General features: G+C 35.7%; 2 protein-coding genes and 2 non-coding genes across 4 annotated transcripts; 2 read left to right on the top strand and 2 right to left on the bottom strand.

Moving 5' to 3' along the window:
- The first annotated feature begins 2,344 nt into the window (after positions 1 to 2,344).
- Positions 2,345 to 2,439, top strand: LOC111456656. Its single transcript, XR_002712803.1, has one exon. It is a non-coding gene; the product is annotated as a small nucleolar RNA R41 (small nucleolar RNA).
- A 70-nt stretch (positions 2,440 to 2,509) lies between these two features.
- LOC111456658 lies at positions 2,510 to 2,585 on the top strand. Its single transcript, XR_002712805.1, has one exon. It is a non-coding gene; the product is annotated as a small nucleolar RNA Z155 (small nucleolar RNA).
- A 366-nt stretch (positions 2,586 to 2,951) lies between these two features.
- LOC111456474 (metal tolerance protein 2) lies at positions 2,952 to 8,531 on the bottom strand. The gene is made up of 12 exons (XM_023098340.1): positions 7,949 to 8,531; positions 7,640 to 7,709; positions 6,871 to 6,968; positions 6,490 to 6,644; positions 6,112 to 6,227; positions 5,505 to 5,601; positions 4,426 to 4,510; positions 4,157 to 4,219; positions 3,836 to 3,941; positions 3,572 to 3,720; positions 3,351 to 3,442; positions 2,952 to 3,249 (listed from the first exon to the last, which is right to left on the bottom strand). The coding sequence occupies exons 1-12, from the start codon at positions 8,300 to 8,302 to the stop codon at positions 3,132 to 3,134; spliced, it is 1,503 nt and encodes a 500-aa protein (XP_022954108.1). The 5' UTR covers positions 8,303 to 8,531; the 3' UTR covers positions 2,952 to 3,131.
- Positions 8,532 to 8,973: 442 nt separating this feature from the next.
- Positions 8,974 to 19,677, bottom strand: LOC111456139 (homeobox protein LUMINIDEPENDENS-like). Its single transcript, XM_023097914.1, has 13 exons — positions 19,323 to 19,677; positions 18,227 to 18,254; positions 17,933 to 18,063; positions 17,149 to 17,597; positions 16,936 to 17,029; positions 16,388 to 16,481; positions 15,773 to 15,902; positions 15,641 to 15,692; positions 15,519 to 15,559; positions 15,350 to 15,438; positions 13,486 to 13,911; positions 10,872 to 11,401; positions 8,974 to 10,401 (listed from the first exon to the last, which is right to left on the bottom strand). The coding sequence occupies exons 1-13, from the start codon at positions 19,494 to 19,496 to the stop codon at positions 9,466 to 9,468; spliced, it is 3,174 nt and encodes a 1,057-aa protein (XP_022953682.1). The 5' UTR covers positions 19,497 to 19,677; the 3' UTR covers positions 8,974 to 9,465.
- Positions 19,678 to 20,731: the final 1,054 nt, after the last annotated feature.

Raw genomic sequence — 20,731 nt, 5'->3', positions numbered from 1 at the left:
GTGAAATGAGCCCATTTATTATTCCAAATTAATTTAAAATCCATAAATAATATAATTATTATAAACTTTTAAAATTATAAATTTAGTCTCGACTTGAAAATATATTAAATACATAAAAATTTAGGGATCTATTAGATATTTTTGAAAGTTCATAAGTTCGTAGACCAGATGTTATACTTAAAAAGTTCACTCTCGATATTATAATATGTTAAAATAATTAAAGCATAATTCTTTTATTTGAATTTTAATATTAATAAAATACAAGTTGGGGAAAGGAACACCTTTTGTCCTTTTTATTGATTTTATCCAACATATTCCTTAGCTCATGTCCACTAGCAAGTGGGAATTTAATTAATTAAAGCATTAATTAAGGGTATATTAATAATAATTAATTAATTAATTAATTAATATTTTGTTTTATTCTTTGATAAATAAATTTGTTGGACAATTGCTTTGTCATCATTAAATATATCGATAATTTCCGTTTATTACTAAGCTTTCTAATTAATTAATTATGTTCCAATTTTTTGTCTTATTTTCTGTTTTTTCTTTTTAATTTATAATACCTTTGTTTATTGTTGTTTCCCCTTTTAGCTTGTGACTACTAATAATGTGTAGCGTGTCGTGTGTCGTGGTCCCGTATAGATTAAAAAAATGATAATTTATGAAATTTGATCGACCCAATTCAAACCATACGAGATTAGCTCAATAAATAAGTGGAAAAAAAATTTAAACCTTCATCTATTTTCATCGAGATCAAATTTTTTTTAATGGTACTTTTGAAAGTTTATAAGTATTTGTTAGACGTGATGCTCGTCTTTTAACTTTTTAAAGAGTGAAGGGTATTCGTGAAGTTTTTAATTTTTTTTAAAGGTATTAATAAAAATTTTGAAAATTCAACGTGCACACGATCCAAACCAATCAGAAATGAAGAAGAATTCTATCTTATTTAGTGTCACGATAGTTTTTCTCTCTTCTTGTTTGCTTGTTCTTCTTTATGGGAACCTAGCTGAAGATCATGGCAACCTGTCTTCACCCAACAGTCAGCATCACCTGCTTGATCACTTCCGACAAAGCGTTACGAAGAAGTGTAATCGCCCCGGTAATCTAGGTAAATCTGTTCGTCGGTCTCTCGTTTTAATCAATGATAGTTAACATGATATCAGAACCGGAAGTCGTTCGTTCATCGATCTCTCATTTTTTTTTTCAGATCTAAATGCTGAAATTGTTGCATTATCACCAACAACCCTAATGACTACAAATAGGTTTGTGTGTGAGCTTTGCAACAAGGGGTTTCAAAGGGATCAAAACCTTCAATTGCATAGGAGAGGCCACAACCTTCCATGGAAACCCCCGCAAAGAACCGACGTTGAAGTCAAGAAAAGGGTCTACGTCTGCCTCGAACTGACGTGCGTTCCTCACAACCCAACACGAGCTCTCGGCGAAGAAATGGAAATGTGAGACGTATTTTGGAAAACTCATCAAAAGACTTGTGGCACTAAGGAATACAAAGGTGATTATGGAACTCTCTTTTAGTAGTCGTTTAAATTTGTATAAGACGTACATCTTTTTATCTATGGATCATAGTTGAATTTAGAGATATCCATTTAACTCATAGGGTCGAGACCCAATTCTGCTAAATGGGGTTAGGGACGGAGATTATATTTTCTATTCTCGTCTTTATCCCAGATCCACCTAAAACTAACTTATTTTGTATGTGTGTACTCAAGGGGTAGGGACCCAATTCGAGGTGGGAAATGGGAGGAGGGAGCGGGGAGAGATGTTTCCTACTAAATGGGGTCGGTGACTAATAAATATTCTCCATGAGAACCTCGTCCCACCCACGAAAATAATTTTTTTTTTTTTTGGTAGAGATAGAGAATGAAATAGGAGGTAAAAATGGGACGGTAAAACTTACCTGTTCCTATCGTACGCCATGAACAGAATTATTATTCTTGAGATTAAAACTTTAGTATTATGGGTGGGGGACAGCAATAATAATTTATAATAAATAATATAATAAAACAAGAAGCTTGTTTGAAAAAAAATATAATAATTCAATGTCATTTTAAGAAATAAAATAAAGAAAATAAACATATATAAAATCCGAAATTTTTTAAATACTAAGATATATTTGATTAATTGGGCCTGGTTATAGTGGGTAGGTTCAGGCCCAAACATTCGAAACGCACCGTTTCATATCCGTATCCAAAACCCTAGCCCTAGACCGTCACTATATATAGACCTTAAACCCTTACATTGGATCATCATCTCCGATTCTCTCGTCCTTTTTTTCGTTTTTGTTTTGAATTATTTCATATTTCTTCTGTTAGGGCTATGAGTTTATGAGGCAATGATGTGGAAATCTACCTATTTTCTGAAGGAAGTTCATCTTCGCGTGATTATGAAAAATAACCAATTGATCCTTCTGAGCCATAAACTCTCCTCTCTAACATTTCGCTGAAGCTTTTGATTTCGTTTTCTTCGATTTCTGCTTGTAGAAAGGAGTCATTGAGGTGATGATCATTATTTCTGAAACTATGCTTGTTGACTTCTTAATTCAGACTACAATTATCTGATCAATGACTCCTACAATTTCTGCTTGTTTTTGTTCTTCTGAAGATTTCGTCGAACTTTGTTTCGAAGAGATCCTGTTATCGAACTCTTTTTCATTATTGTTCTTATCAAATCTTTTTTATTTTGTTTTTAAATCTGAATTCTTGTGAATTTGTAAGCCCAAGATTTAGTAAAATGATGATACTACTCAATATCATAGTTAACAATCATTGTAAATATGTATACGTATTTTGATTTTCCTATATATTATTAATTTTCTAAAATCTAATTTATTTTAGAAAAAAATTAGATTTGATTTTGAAATTTGTTTCCCGTTCTCTACGTTAAATCCGATTTGATGAAATTATCTACATTATAGTCCGGGCAATAAATTTGAATCCAAAAATTATTAATCAAAATGGGGCTGTAACATTGTTATGAAATTACAGACAATCCATTTGGGAAGGAACAAATAATAATTATTTGCTACAAAATTGGCGAATTCTCAATTATTCAAATCAAATTTAGAAATATTTGGAGTTATAAGCTGACTTAGAACTCTTCCTGATGTGAATTCAGTGGGTGAGATGTGGAATTTGATGCCCCAAACGTAGCAGAATGCTAACATGAACAATGTTGGAAGCTGCCATCAAGACCTCAATTTCTGCTTGTTTTGCTACTTCCATTGCATTTCTGGGTAACAAATAAGGGTGTGGAACATAGAATCAAGAACAATGGCACAATCATGAATTATTAATCTGGGTTTTATGAAACGAGGCCCTCAAGTGCTTTACCTTATTAGCAAGTCGGGAGGCATGGAAACCTCGATTTGGAGCAGGATCTTGCCTTGCAACAAGTGGGGTGTAATGCGTTCAACCACCATGCTCTGAAAACAATCACATTCAAGGAATCAAAACTGTTATTTTAATGAATCAAGCAGGTTAGAACAATCATTAAAGTGGGTTAATGAAACATGCTTGGAGACTTCAAAGAACAATTAGTTTCAGCTAATCACCTCATGAAATTTGGACAGGATGATTTTGGATACGATTGCTTCGATATTCTTCTCTTCCAGAGCGATGTCGTCTATATTTTGATTCGATGTTCCTGCTGATCCTCCTTGCTGGTCGGATAACTTGAGTGGGACATGGGAAATGGAGGGATCTACAGGGGATTATAGGTAAATGAGAACATGTGCCAACTACCAAAATGACCAGAGATAAAAGTGAAGTCTAGATGGTGGTACTGATCCCAAAGGGAAATGAATCAAGCAATCTACCTATATGTATAAAAACTTCAGATGCTTCAGGATGGGATGTATGAATCCGTTGACGAACATTTTCACCGATACAATGGGCGGCACTGACACTCAAAAATGGATCAACCTACAAACAAAAAGTAAATAAAGGTAGCACTGACACTCAAAAATGGATCAACCTACAAACAAAAAGTAAATAAAGGTAGAGTTCATCTATAATAACTCAAGCCCACTGCTAGCTGATATTAATTTTTCCTTTTGGATTTTGTTCTTCCCTCCAACCGATGTGAGATCTCACATCATTTGGAAGTGAAATGTTTGTAATTCAATCAGACAACGAACCTCGATATGCACATCAAGATACAAAGAAGAGCCAGCTCTCCTTCCTCTTAGGCGATGGCAGCCCTACAGACAGTGTTCTAACATCAGCAGGATCACAGGCAGTTATTTTCAAAATAATGAATGAAAGGAGCTGGCAGAGAAAGGTCGATGGCAGCGGCTTATGTGGTGATCGGCCAGCTACCCTCCCCCACGAACCAGACACCAACAGTCAAAATAACATGTTTCATATCAACCTTAAAGTTCACAGATAACACAAAACTTGTGATTACCTTGACACCCTCAACTTGAAGTATTGTTTTTCTGACGGGATCTATTTGATCTGCTGGGATTGCAGCATCCACTAATTCCAAGATACTAATTGCAGTACATAACAGAGAAAGTTAGAAATACAGAAATCAAACGAATTGCTGAAATATGAAACATTAAAGATTTTGCCCATCAACAGAGACAATCCTAGATATTATTTTAATTGGGAAGAGTGACATCCCATGAAATCCCAATCCCAAACCCAAATACACGGCTAACAGATATTATCCTCTTTTGGTTTCCCTTTCGGGATTCCCCTCAAAGTTTTTAAAATATGTCTGCTAGGGAGAGGGTTCCACACACTTATAAAGAATGTTTCGTTCTCCTCTCCAACCGATGTGAGATCTCACAATCCATCCCTCTTCGGGGCCAAGCGTCCTCGCTAGCACTCGTTCCCCTCTCCAATTGATGTGGGATCTCATAATCCACCCCTTTCAGGACCCAGCGTCGTCCCTGACACTCGTTCCTCTCTCCAATCGATGAGAATCTCACAATCCACCCCCTTCGGAGTCCAACGTCCTCCCCAACACTCATTCCTCTCTAATCAATGTGGGATCTCACAATCCACCACCTTTCAGGGTCAGTATCCTCTCTGACACTCGTTCCTCTCTCCAATCGATGTGGGATCTCACAATCCACCCCCCTTCGGAGTCCAATGTCCTTGCTAGCACACCGCTCAGTGTTCGACTCTGACACCATTTGCAACAGCTCAAGCCTAGCACTAGCAGATATTGTCCTCTTCGGGCTTTTCCTTTCAGACTTCCTCTCAAGGTTCTTAAAATACGTCTGCTAGGGAGAGGTTTTCACACCTTTATAAAGAATGCTTCATTCCTCTCTCCAATCGACGTGGGATCTCACATGTATTCCTAGTAGTTCTAGAAGACTTACATACCTTTTTACTATTTAAATGAAAAGGTTGGTCGTGTTTCAACGTTAAAACTTTCTTTAATGTTCCATTGATATCACACAAGGAACACCCAACAAGAAATCCATGTACTGCAGTTCTTACATAAAAGTGAAAAGACTAAAATTTAATATGTACCTCTGGTATCCAGTTTCAAGCCCAGCCTTTAGAATCATGCCTGAGACAACAAGTCCTGCTAAGGGATCTAGAAATTTCACCCCAAGGATGGAACCTCCTAAAATTAAAATCAAGAACGAGTATGATTGCTCTTTCGAGTAGCAAGCACGTTCACCAACTGATACAATAACTGAGCTATAAGACGGTGAGATGATGACATGATGAAGTTTGGTTTTAGCACGGCAATTCCAAGAATGTTAATCCATGGACGAATTTAGGAGAATAGTGTTAAAGTTAAACCCTTCACTTTCACGAAAAATCTAAACTTACCGAAATAAAAAAATTGATAATTTAAAACCTCAATGAACTAGAAACCGAAAAACAACGTGAACATAACACAAGTTTCAAACTAGAAAACAAAGATTCTATAGTCGACTGCGGTGAGAGAAATTGTTTGGATTAATTGACTTCAAGTTCTTATGAAAGCTATATCAATCTTCCAATATGAACTTGAAGAGCATTAAAGAATTGAGTTAGTTACCTATGAGTTACTAAACTACAAGCTACTGAAACCATATATACATTCATAATAGGAATGAATGTGAAGGACAAGAACCTAGTTCCTTACCGACACCAATGAGAGCGACTACGGATGATATTGCATCAGCACGATGATGCCATGCATTTGCTTTCATGAGTCCACTTCCTTGTTTTTCCCCTGCTCGTTTCGTGATCCAGTAAAGCCTATTGGAGGAAACAAAGGATCAGGAGAGTAAATATGACAAGAAGACAAAACATCACGTCGGGAAATATGACAGCATACAGCAAAAGAGATAACCACGTTAATATAGTTTAGGAGGCAAGGAATTGGCATAGCTTAAAGTTGGCTGATAGAGATGAACAGTAGAGAACTTTGATTCATTACCGTGCAAAAATAAAGGCTGAAAATATTATGACGCTAGAACGTAAAGATAGAACACAGCACTCGAAGGGATATATTCAGTACCCTTCTTTGATACTTATTGATAGAATAGTCATATTCAAAGCTAGAATAGGATGATCCATGTCAATTCCATGATGATGTCCACCGTGACTATGGTTATGCAAACTCTCGTGTCCAAGAGGCTGATTGACTATTTCGGGAGCTGCTGACAACAATCCCTGCACGTGGGAAAACAGAGAAAGCATGGTTGGCAAAACCATGATATATAGAATCCAAAATGATACTGGGTAAACTAAATTTCATCCAGTTAACATGGAAGATTCCTCAAACTTGTAGAAATCGGGATTGTGAAAGTATAACCGTTGGGTTCTAAAGGTTTAGAAGACATATGAATCACTTAAAACCTTTCAGATCAATCAGAAGGAAATTCATAATCAAGCATACCAGTAATAGTTCTGAAGCATGCCAAGCAATGCCACCAGCAGTTGCTAAAAGCATGGAAGAGATTCCAAGGGCTCCCAGAGTCTCAAATTTACCGTGTCCTGAGTATCACAGAAGAGACGTTACAAAATAGAAGTGAAAACAAGAGCAAGCTCTAAATTATCAATTCCAGGAAAAGAATATCACTATGATAGAATTATCTTTGACAGGGAAAATGCAGTAAGTTTTCAAGTATGGAGTAAAACCGTGCAGAACGCCTAGCCCTTTTCGTAAATCAAGCATTATTAGATGATCAGAAACTTCTCTGCAATAACTAGATCTTAAAGAGTCCACTCTACAGATACATCGGTTTATAAACCCAAGGATAAACTATTTCCAGACGAAGATATAGTAAAGCATAAAAGATATTCGATCTACGACAAGCAAACAATTTCTTAAATATGCTTTGGAAGCGATCATTCCCTCAATTGAAATTTAACAAGCTTAGCCTCAAAAGTCTTAAGACCGAGATGAAGCAAACCAAAGGGAAACCTACTCCCTCTCGCTATCGATTTGAAATGTGGAAGATGGGGGCACGTAATGACTTGATAATATTAACATATGGCCATATTTTCGTCATACGTTAGGAAATTAAATAGGTACGTGAGGAATGCAACAGTGAACTAATAATGTATTGCATATTTAGAACCAAGGCTATAAAACCATTATGCTGAGAATTCATTATATATGGAGAGAACAATGGAGTAGCATGTAGGTACAAATCAAGAGTGACCATATGGATGCTCCTTGTCCTTGGGAGCTTTCCCAGCTTTAAATGACCATAAAGCAATGCCACTAAGAACCTGCAAGCCACAGGTAAATAGTTATCAAAACATATTTGGATCCTTTTAAAAGAAATGGAAGACCAAAAACAGAAAAACAAACATAAAGTAGGAATCAAAAGTTCAAACTCAATAGCAGTACATGTTCCTGATAGTTCAGTTCAAATCAACAATTAAAGGGTTGGAGCAGTAACAGCAGCTTCAAGAATTCAACCAAAAAGACAACTCAAGAAAGCAATAAAAATGGAAGCTAAAGTTACCACATCAGAAACCGAATGAGCGGCATCAGCGATTATAGCTGTGCTTCCTGATAAATAGCCCGTGAAAGCCTTCCCTACAGCCAATCCAATGTCAGCGCCGAGACCCAGCTTGAAAATATTCTCACCCTCTTGGCCAAATCGATGGTCATCGTCATGGCGGTGGGAGTGGCCTAAATGCCACCGTCTGCAGATTTTGCTCTTCGGATCACCGTAGATTCCCAGTAATGTGGCTTGGGGATGAAGATCGAAGGATTGGGTTGAGGGAATCGCATGAAATTCTTTGTGAGTTGCTAAAGAAAGCCTGGAATAGAAGGATTGAAGTATGGGATTTAGGCGGTGGAATCTGTATCCCATTGATGGAGTTTCGCGGGGAAGCGGTGGATTTTGATGATCAGAAGCTTCGAAATTGTAAGGAATTGTGTTTAGTTTCTAAATCTGGAGAGTGGAAATTCAACAAATGATTCAACGACTGTGTGGAACGGAGAGGAAGAAGCACCGATTCCGTACATATTTGCGAGGAAAGGGAATCCGGTTCCCCTGTTCAGAATCTTCGTCTCTGCACCGATCATGCGGTTTTTTTTTCTTTTTTATTTATTAAATTATTCCCGCTTTAATACGTTTCGATTAGGTTAAATAAGTTATTGAAATATTGATTGAAATAAATAAAAATAAATTCCATTTATTATTCATTTGGTTAATTTTTATTAATAAATATGTTGATAACAATAATATGTCTATAAAATTAAAATTAAAATTTCAATATCAGTTTAAAACTTTCGGATTTGTGTCTATTTAATCCGTAAATTTTTAATTTTATATCTATTAAAATTTTAAATTAAAAAAGTGATAATCTTTAATTACACCAATATATCCTTAATTTTTTTTTTTTTTTTTTTTTTTATAACTCATTTACTAATGGGATCATTTTCACTACGTTTATTTTTTTAGCTTTCAAAATTTATTTAAATCCTCAAAATTTAAAATTTATTTAACACAAAAATACTTCTTCCATAAAATATAATAAGTTGAGAGAATCAGTAATTTATGATAATGATTAAAGATGGTTACAACTCAGGAAATTACTGGATAGCTAATGGAAAAGCCTCTTTCAGAGTTAGACTGAGAATAGGAAGATCAATGATCTCATCAGAGCATACTTCCAAAGACAGAGAAGAACACTAGTAATAATTGATATATGAAGAATGATACCCCAATCCCCCTACGAACTCAATCTCCTCAAAACTAAATTTTACAGGTCAAAAGCCAAAGCACCGAAGAACACGAAGAACACGAAGAGGGATACTCTTCCTGGTCGCGGTCGGCCATTGTGAATTTGTGTTACTTGGGGAGCCTTGAAAGTATATAAACTTGCAGAACACAGAACAGCAATCTCAACCCATTCTCGTTGAGAGGCACCTTTTTTTCAATGCTGTTCATACCCATTTTAACAGCCAAAACCAAGCATCTGTGAGCTCCTTCAGCTAAATCTCGTCCTACTGAAACAATAATTCCCAGTTTCAAAATTGCCGATCACGCCACCTCCTGTTGTTGTTGGTTCCATGTCTGTTTTGCTCTTGATATCCATATGGACTCCTCTGTCTCTGCTGCTGGTCTGCAGGCCCATAGCTTCGTCCAGAATTAGTTCTGGGCTCTGAGATGCTTTTGTCCGGCCTGCTATACTCCTGAGTCCTTACTGGACTGTTCTCAGGACTCCATGATTCAAATTCATTTCTTCCCCATGAAGGGCCTCCTCTTGCCGCCATGGATCCTCCAACAAATTTACTGTCACTTCTTTGGTTAGTTCCAGAGTTATAGTGTGAACCAATATCCTGCTGTCTTGGTTTCCAAGAACCTAAACTAGGGGCTGATTTCTCAGAGGGTGGTAAAGAAATATTCACACGAGTTTGATGTGGATGCTCAGACCGAAATGGCTGTATTTGTGACTGCTGCCTTTGCTGCTGTATCAGTGGCATTCGTGTAGGGGTCGGAGAAGGAGGCGAATGGAATGAGATTGGTACTCTTTCTGGTATGTTTGATGCAAAAGTAACAGGTTTTACAACATTCCCACCTTCTACTCTCACTGAAGAGACAGCTGCTGTTAGTTGATTAACTAGGGGCTCATTGGTGATAGGGAAACTCCTCAATGCCAAGGCTATTTCCGAGTTCGGTAATTGAACATTCGGAGAGTTTACGATGCCCTGTTGGTGCTGGTGAGAATGAAGTACATGATGGGATTGACGCCCATTGATCATAGTTTGTGGAAGTGAAAATTGAGAAACTGATGCAGGAAGCTGGTGGGACACTGATGGCATAGCTGCGTGTTGTTGGTTTGGAACACGCGACACTGCAATGCTTGATGCATCAACTGGTGGGGAAGCGAGTGCTACTCTGCTTTCTGCAATGGAATCTCGCTGTGAAAAAGGATTCCTCAAGGCTGCTGGTTTCCATCCACTCTGTAATTTTAAGGGGAAAACAATCATCAGCAAATACACAATTTTGAAATAACTTTTAGTAAGTTTGCTTGTAAAAGAATTGTTCCAAAAGCTTGCATTCAAGGCAAGCATTAGGGTTCATGGGGGGAGGGGAAAAGCTCAGAGACCAAAATCCCTGTTAAGAACTGAGATGCTATGAGTGGGAAACTCATAAATAAGTTTGATTGAGCGATACCCAATTTATCATGAAAATAATAGGTGAAGGAAGACCCAACAATCATTGACGTGACACTGGCAGCCATATATACGTCGGGGACGGGTGAAGTTGAGTTAATATCGAGCCAGAAATTATAAATAAACAAAAAAGAGGTGCTATTTGCTCCCCAAGTTTGACTTGATGAAACAGACAATAATCTGGTTAAGCACAAAATATAAGCAACATTTTTGCAAGTACTTTTGCAACAGCAGCAAAATGAGCCTAAGTCACGCACCGTTCCAGCGTTACTCGAAGGAGTTGGAGATGGAAGAGAGACTTCAACTTTCTCCACTGCCTTTTCCATCCTGTTGACGCTGCCCAAATTATTAGCTCCACTTGCTTTAATCATATCCAACAGCTTTACAGTTTCCTCGGCAGGCAAATTACCAGCTTGGCTAGAAGTGAGAGCATAAACTAATTCTGGATTTTTCAAAAGTACAGCGAGCAACTCGAGATCTGGTTCATCTGCATTGGACTTGGGATCTTGAGATGAGATCACCTCTGATGGAACAGCAGCATCCACCACATGATTACGAACTTCTGTTTCTGAGCTTTCATTATCAGGTAATTGCTCAGTTAGAACTTCAGGAGTCAAAGAGTCATCATAGTCCATTTCAAGGTCCCATGGCTCCTTGGGATTTGATGGTATGTCAAGGATGGTCTGGTAGAAAGTCTCCTTTTCTCTAGAGTTCCTAATGTTTTGGAATCCAGCTTCTTTACTGTTCTCGCCACCGCCTACCCGCCAGAGATCATTGTGTTTCATTTCTGCACATAGAAATAAAGTGAGGCAAGCTGTGAAATAATAAGCATGACAGATATCATAAAATAAAACCAGAGAATCGACAGAAGTATCTGTGGTCAACTACTATGATCCTAAAATTAATAAACTGTCACCAAACTAAGAAGAGTCATCGTTCATCTGGAAAGATATGTGATACAGGATGAAGAATGCATTATCAACAAAACTGGTGAATTGAAATCTCTCTTCAACACCAGATGAATTCGGTTTTTAACTTCTTTTACACCATACAGGAAAAAAAGTAGTTCATTTCATTTGATGGTTCGACAGAATGATAATCGCACGCCATCATAAGAGCAGATAAAACAGCCATAACTCAGATTTATTATTGTTAATATCATCTTGAACTGTCAAGTTTAACTGCAGGCAACATAATATTGTTGTGTTTAAGGCCACTTCACAGAATTCCCTGTATTGAGTCCCGTATTTGACAAAGTAAAACTTTATTTTGGAATTTCTCTTGCTTATTTGACTGCTCTGTTCATTCGATATGGCTCTACATTGAATTGGTTGCACATTAAAAGCCTCAGCTTCAAACCAAGACAGTTCAAACTGAGGTAAAAGCAATATTTCAATCACACTACATTTACCATATTAAAGAAGGTAGCTGATTATAAGCACAATCCATTATACTGAGAAAATGTGTAACAAAATTGTACTCCATAGCAGATTTGGCTTGCTGCATTCCATGCACCACACACACCAACTCCCCCCCCCCCCCCCNCCCCCCCCCCCAAATAAAAAAAAAAGAACATGCTGTATTAAATCTGTGACTATTACAGATAAGTGACCCCTGTACTCGATGGCCTGAAACAGTTTGGATAAGCGATAGCTGAGAACAAAACTCAAACCCACCCCCTCTACCCCCACGAAAAGAAAAAAAAAAGAAGGAGATAGAACACACCATCATCCCTTCTGAGTTGAAAAAAGTAATGTGCGTGTGTATATATATATTTGTTACTATACGATCAATAGAATAAAGTAATCTTTCTTCAATTTTTGCTTCTAGGAGAATCACACCTATCATCCCTTCTGAAGTTTCCCTTTGATCGTATAGAATATAAGTTGTACTCAAACACCAAATAACGAAGATATGTCAAAAATGCAACATTAACATTTGTATTGGACCCACTAACAGAAAATTCAGAAACCAATGCTACCAGCATAAAAAATATAAATACAGAGAAAAAACTGTAAGTATAGAAATGACTCCAGTTAACGTTCCAGGTTAGTTAGTCCTTTCCTTGCAATAGGCTTTACTTTTTAAAGATTTCGATCCCTGTATTTTTTATCTCCAGGTCGTTTGCAAGGTTGGAAATCTGGTCTGCCCATTTGAAACCCGTGCATGGAAAGGTGCAAAGTGCAAGTATGCTGAGTGAAGGTAGGGAGTCTAGTGAAAGAGACCTTTCTATAATTTCAGGGAGGGAAAAAAGTAAACAAATCAAATTGAAAATCTCTACGCATTATACTTCTTTTTTCTTTTTTATACCATTAGCTTGCAGCTGTCATCTAAATCTGATGGAATGAAGGCGTGGATGTCACATGTCTTTTAGTTCAATTCATACATGTTACGAGTGGATGCCCACCTTGCCGGGTTATCAGATTCAAATTTTGTTCAATTCAACGAAAACTTAAAAACATTGACAATAAAAAGAAATGTCCGTAGTACATGCATCTAAGAATTTAATAAAATATAAAAGTTTGTTCATAATGCAGGACCTATTTCTCTTTTTCTAATGGAAAACTATATAGTTTTTGTTAATTTGGTGTACTAGTACAAGCAAAGGGTGGTGGGAGAGACCTATGATCATAATAAATAAGAGCTTCCTTTCAAATCATAGTAACCAACACATCTGTATCGTGCCTAGTTTATCGGAAAACAGCGCATAAATGTTTTATGTCATGTTTATATACCGAGCCAACATAATTTCTTCTAAATAAGTGGCATCTCCAAGTTTTTAACCCATGCAACAATGGTCCATGTTCATACAATCGTTTTAAAATGAAATATGTACTATAAAGGAAGCATAGAGTGTTGAAGAAAATGAACCTGGTGGCATCCGCCATTGGATCTGAACCCTCTTACATTTTTCCCCGAGCGAATCCTTGAAGCCCACTTCAATCTTTGAATGAAGCGGGGTTTCAACCTTATTACTGATTTTTGGAGACAGCACCATAGCTTTTTTCTGGTCCTCAAATTTGGGGTGAAGGGAAGTTTTAGGTGCTGGAGACAATGCACCGGAAACTAAAGGTAATGGTTTATTTACATTCTCAGACTTCATACGTCCATTAGATGAACCGGTCTTCCCATACTTGCTCTGCATGAATTGTGCTCGCATTTTTGCTTTCTGAATATCATCAGTAGACATTGGCCGACCTCGACTCACAGGAGAAGTTCTTGGAGCCTGCGAATTTCTGGCAGTACTTTTCTGCTCAGGCTGTTCTACCATCTGAATTTTTCTACGTTCTCTGAATCCTTTTAACAAGCTAAGGAAATTAACTTTAAACGCTCCATTTACCAAAATGAATTGATCAATGCAAAAACGTTATTAGTTGGGTGAACCTTTAATTATTTATGTCAAAAGAATTCTACAATGTCCATAGGGCAACAAAGAAAATCTTCTTCGGTATACCCAGAATTACTTTGGAACAATCAAACAGAAACAGCGTAAATAAGAAAATTCAAGCCCAACATGATAAATTGAAGGACACGTGGTTTTTTATTGAACTAACGACCAAGTACAATGAGTAAAAAGTTATTAACCCTAAAACAGGTTTACTAAAACCAATTAATGACTCACAAGAGGAGAACATTATATCATCCATACGTAAACTAATCCATGACCCAGAAATGGGTTGATTTCTGGAAAGTTGAAACAAATTGAACAAGAAGTTTTGAGGAAACTGGAGAACCAAAAGAAATTCAGTATTTAAAAAGGAGGACTCCTGCCTTTGGCTAATCCAGTAATTTCTAGTTTCCCAACTGGCAACTCATGAAACGCCCCTTTTTCATATCCCATGGACGATAGTGTTGAACTTTGAAAGAAAGTTAAGGGATCATATTCGAGACGAAGAAAAAAGGGAAAAATATATCAGCAGTCTACTTAGTTGGGGAGTGAGTTTCTTTTTTAATGTAAGAAACATTCCAAAGATTCTATTCAAAAGAGCTTCCAAAACAGTCTATCAGAAAGGTATCGTTGCCCTTGGAAAAAGGTGATCTTCAAATTGGAACTTGAAGAAAGAAATAAAAAACAACATAAAACAATTTTAGATTAGTCTACAAAATAGTTCGTAGTAAATATATCAAAACAATCCTTTATTTTTCTGTTGTTCTTTCAATTAAACCTTTAGGCTTCAGTTATGACAGCAATTTCAGGTGTCCTGGGTCTTAGATGAAGAGGCTGAAGGCAATATTGAACAGCTATTGAATGGTCAAAGACTCTGGAAAAGACAAAGATTTAGGGAGTAAACACTATGGAGAATGCTGCTTAGAAAGTTGGGATGGGAAGAAGACTTTAAGTTGGCTAAAGTTTCATTCTGTTCTCTTACTAAATGTTTATTTAATAATACTCCAATTATTATCAATCTAATTGGAGAGCTTTGTGGTGAGTTTCGGTAGTGTAAGGCTCTGGTAATTCAAATTGGTTTAGTTTGTTTTAGGGACCCTTTGTATCTACAGTTTGATTCAAGAGTTTTGACTTTGTTTCTTCTTTTGGATAATTGTATTGACTTTTTACAACATCAATGAGAATAATGTTTCATTTTCAACCAGTAGTTGAACCTGTTATCAATCCTAGTGGAAAGGTTTCATGATTAGTAAGGAAAATTACACTTCCACTATACTCAAATTGGCCAACGTAAATCATAAAAAAAAGGCATTAATATTAAAAAGTCAGAGTCTGTTCCAAGGATACTGGATGAAGATAAACCGAGGACATTCTTGCGATGCAAATCATCCGAAGAGGCCGGCAACAGTTTCAACGCTTGGCGAGGTTCCAATTTCCTGAAGGAGAAAACACAATTGGTAGCCAGCAGAAAACAATAACTTTGGAGGACTTGAACGTTATTTAGTCAAATTCATACCTCGTGTTATCCACATTTACAATTGAAGAGGAAAAATTTTCCTGTACAGCAGAAAAAGTTGATGAAATTCCAAAACATTATAAATGCTTAAAAAATTAAATCTAGATAGCCCAATAACTTACGGGTACATCAATATTCGACTTCCATGATTCGTCATACATAATGTCTCCAATACTGCAAAAAAATGATAAAATAATGAGACAAATGTTACTAATTTCCACGAACAAATAAATAAGTTAAAAATATGTACATGCCTCTGTTTCAGAATCATATCTGTTTGTGAATTGGTCAGAAGTTTCATGCCATTGGGTTTCTTTAATGCTTGAGATCTTGTCAACAATTTGCTCCATCTTGACAATAAAAACCTTGCCCTGTTTGATATGTCTGATCTTCAAGTCAGAAAATGAGACTCAAAAATTCACAGGAGCAGAATAGAAGCAATCAAACATATTTTCAACGAGCAAACACAAATAAAGGTCATGGATATTGGAAAATCTCCACATGAAGCAAAATTACCATAACATAGCTAATTCATTAGCAGCAAAAAAAAAAAAAATTGCAATATAGCTACAAATATTTCTAAGGGAACTCCTCTACCTCCTGCAATAAAAAAATAAAAATAATGAAAAATAAAAGGACTACAAACTATCAATGAGAAAATGGCCACAAAAAGTAATTTAAGATGTATGTGAGCAATTAACAAAAAGCCTATCTCCGTTAATGATAAATAAGCAATTAACATGCACATAAAGGTGCCAATTGGAGCATTTAGTGTAAGATCATATCTGGTTGTAGTTCACAAAATGATACATTCCAACAAAGAAGAGAGGAGATAACACAAAAGCAAACACCAGACAACAAAATCATACCTGAAGTTCTGTAAAATCGCAAGTTGTTAACACTTTGAAGTATCGCTGATATATGTACAGGAAGAGCCTTGTGTAAAGGCAAATGACAAAAAACCTGCAAAGAATAATATAGATCAATTCTTTGTAATGCAGGGATTCTTTATTTAAATGCAAAATTCCCTTAACATCTTCATGGTCACTGGGACAGAAAGCTAGAAACTACTACCTAATCCACTCCCACGGGGAGGGGAATTTAAATGAAGGAGTCGAGAACCAAGAGCCATCAAAAAATACTCAAGTAATAATTCTTCAACTTGGGACAATATAATTGCTAAATACTTGAACAATGATATCACTTAGGAATAAACAAGCAATGTTAAGGTTATGGTCCAAAGTTAGCTATATATATTACCAGCAACAAAACAATAATAATAATAGAACAGAAGCTAAATGAAGATGACCAACACAAGGCAGTTAAAAACTTTCATTTGTGCATCGAAGGGCTAAAAGCCTGCTACACTAGACAAAATCCTACCCACATAAGATACCTAAAAATGAGATCCATATACCTCAAGGATTACGTGAAGGAGACTTGTTTGTTCTTCAGCAGCAGCTTGACTTAACCAAGTTGCTAAAATAATTGCACCACCTTTAGTCAAGAACCTAACACAATGCAAACAGATAGCATAATGAGGGAAATGGATACCAAAACAAGAAGAGAAAAACAAAACAAAACAAAAAAAAATACAGACTCCCAACCAAATGAGTAGTGTGAATAATACCAACATAGTACTGAAGAATTTTGTATCTGCAAGATCCATTCCATCAATTTAACCTGACCCGAAAATGTTTCTTCTTTCTGCATCATACTAAATATAGTTTGAACAAAATGCTTATCTATACCATCTATGCCAGAAAGTTCACTATCCTGTGTTGAACAGGACGGTCCATTATCAACATTACTTGGTTTGATAGTGTTTAAGGGAACTGGTGTATCAATATTTAAAGGAACTGGAGCTTCAGAGTTCAATTGAATTGGTGCATCAGAGTTAAAAGGAACCACTGCAGCAGAGTTCAAGGGAACTGCATCAATTGGCATACTGGGGTCATTGTCTATTGCAATCCTTCCAGCTTCAAGTTGTTTGCAAGAACTAGATTGGATGGATTTTTCCCGCGACAAACGGACTAGTTTCCTCACCCTTGAGCGTTGGCTATTAAAAAAATCACGGACCTAACAACCAGCAAACACAGAATATAACCAACCAAAAAGAAAAAATTACATGAACGTCTTGATATAATAGAGAAGGATGGTCAGAGATCATTTTTCTCCCATTGGAGCTCTTACAAATTTCTTCTCCTTTTGTAACTATAGTTTTTTTTTTTTTTTTTTTTTTCCTAAACAATGCCAATTGAAGGAATTTTTGTAATCTCCTTGGCTCTTTACGGTTGGCTGCTATAATTTTCTCTCCGTTATGAAAGTTGTGTTTCTTAGTAAAAAAACCATATAAAACCAATCAAAACAAAACTATCGGATTAAAGAATGGACAACCAAGAAGAATATCAAACCTGTGCTACTTTGACACCAAATAAGGCACTGATTTCTCGGGATTCTTTCTTACTAAGTGCATCTTTAATAGAAAAAACAGTCTGCATATACTTTACAGCCTTGGGATTGAGCAGGTCACGGGGTCTTTTTCCTGAAAACGGAAAACGGGGATAAGTGAATATGATAACAATATACTGATAATGAAACTGAATCACTTGATACCGTACTATTTTCATTTACTTAACAGATTTTCTATTATGCGAGTGAGTAAGAAAAACATCTTTGCAAAGTGATAGTCCAAAGTCGGGAGTTACCAATTGTAATTGACAAAGCACCAGCAGCCTGTGCTTGGACAAAAAACAGCATGAAGTCAGTTATCAAATAAAATTATTGTGCACCTTAAAATTGACCATGAAACCGAACTTTTAAGTTCTAAAGATCATAAACATGTCAAATTGCATTGTGGTGAGAACTAAGAGATAAAATGTGAAGCCTAGCAGAGGTTTATCTTGAACTAATAAATTGAAAGCATCTAAGGGGAAAGCATAACTTGCATCAAGAACAAGAGAAAGACCTCTATATACTTGCATTTAGCAAATAAAAGTATATAAACTAAAAATTTCATCCTAAACTCAAAAATAAGTAGGAGAGCAACTATTAAAAGAACACATACCAATCTAAGTCAATCAGAAAAGGGTATGATTTTCAAAAAACTATATATTTGTATAGAGCACTCCAACAATAGGTAGTGTACAACATCATTTTATCTTTAAAAAAAATGTAAAATACCACAAAAACTATCAAAAGAATTCTCATTGTCTTCAAAAACCCTTCGCAAACCAAAGTGGCTACAACAAAACTAAAATGGCACACTTCCAAAGGAAGTTTAGCTTTTCATTTCAACCATCAACACGGAAGCGCTTCAAAAATTCCACCTTCCATTCAAAGTACAGCTACACATAATACTCATAAAATATTTCATATAAATTCAATAAATAGCGTCTTCCACGCTCAACTAGTAGACTAATATTCCGAGCAGCTTGCCAACAAGACCTCTCATCTTTCATGCCCCTAGATATTGTTAACATCATCTGATAACTGTAAGTTATGAAACCAAAACATAGAAACCATAGACATACATGCCCTTACTGGCAAGGACGAACGAGGTCAATTGTGCATACCCCAGAAAGAAAGAGAGCACAATACAAAAAGGCAATAAAACCTTAAAGTTGAAATCCAAATTCTTTCCGCAGTCACCTTCCATTCGGTAGCACGAAAAAACAATGATTATACAAATAAAAATGTACATGAAATCATGACCATTATCCCTAAACTGGAAAGCATTGGGCGTCCATTTTAGTTTTGAAGAACCAATTTCAAGGCTAAATTAAATACAAAGAAAAAACGCACCATCTCTTGAGAGAGCGGGTTGACGCCAGTGAGTTTACATTGCGTGACGACAATTCTCTGCAGCTGATCGACCTGGGAGCGAAAGAGATCCTTTTGAGAGTCCAAAAATTTCTGGAACGACTCGGCTGAATTCCCAATCTCCAAATTGGACAAATCATCCTTCAATACCTCCATTGCCGACCAGAAATCTCGATTTTCTGAATCGAAATTGAACAAAAAATAAGCATTAAAACCTCAAAGCGAAGGATAAAGTATGGGTTGAGGCAATAAATTAGGGCCTGAAACGAGGTAAAAAGGCATTCGATAATGAGAGAGCTCAAGGAAAGAGGAGAGAGAGATAGAGGGAGAAAAAGAGTTGCGTATATAACAGTATACTACCGGGGCAGCAAACCACAGCCCAATCTACCACACGTGGGAACATATCGCACGCTTCGTAAATATGTTCGTTTTTTTTTTTTTTTTTTTTTTGTTAATCTAACCACCTTAGAATAAGAAGGTTACGATCTAATCCAACTCTACTATACTCTTAAAAATAGAAAGAATATTTAACGTTGGTAATAGAAGTTAATTATCCAGTAAATATTTAATATTTAAAATTTATAATAATTTACTTATTATTCTTATTAGTGTAACAAATTTTTTTAAAATATTAATAAAAAATAATGATAATTTACCCTCTAAAATAAATAATAAAATAATCGCATTGATGATAATTAATATATATGTTTACTGAGTTAGGCTTGAACAGAAAAAATAATAATAATTATATAAAACCTAACTAGTTATATTAAATTTTTATTTATTTTATTGCATCAATTTATACCCTCTATTTAATTTGCTAAATTAGTCATTAATTTCACAAATAAAGCCCAAAAAAACTTATTAATGAGGTAAAAATTAAATTAAATTTAATTATTAATGAAGTGAAAATTTATGACTTTTTTTTTGTCATATTAAATTTAATTATTAATGAGGTGAAATTTTATGATTTTTTTTTTTTGTTGTCATATTATAGATATGTTTTATAATTTATTAAAGACGCGTAATAATACTTTTTTTCAAACAATTATTTGAACTAAAACTACCTAAAAAGTTTAAAATATAATTAGATATTAAAAAAAACCTTAAATTATCAATTTTAGGATTTATATTTATCATTTCTTTTTTCTAAATTAGTCAAATATTTTAATAAAATAATAATTTAATTCCAACCCATTTTAACCAAATTTTAGCAAAATTTTAATATTTAAGATTAAAATTAAAAAAAAATTAGGTAACAACTAAGGCCGTCATCCTCACAATTCTAAAACACACTTAAAAGGAGGTTTCCACACTCTTATAAAGAATACTTCGTATCCCTTTCCAACCAATGTGGGATCTCGGCCAAGTAAATTTTTTCATCAATATTT

This window comes from Cucurbita moschata, unplaced genomic scaffold, assembly GCF_002738365.1.
Source record: "Cucurbita moschata cultivar Rifu unplaced genomic scaffold, Cmos_1.0 Cmo_Scf00018, whole genome shotgun sequence".
Classification (NCBI taxonomy): Eukaryota; Viridiplantae; Streptophyta; class Magnoliopsida; order Cucurbitales; family Cucurbitaceae; genus Cucurbita; species Cucurbita moschata.
Note: the sequence above shows the minus strand (reverse complement) of the source record. Positions and strands in the feature narration are given on the sequence as shown.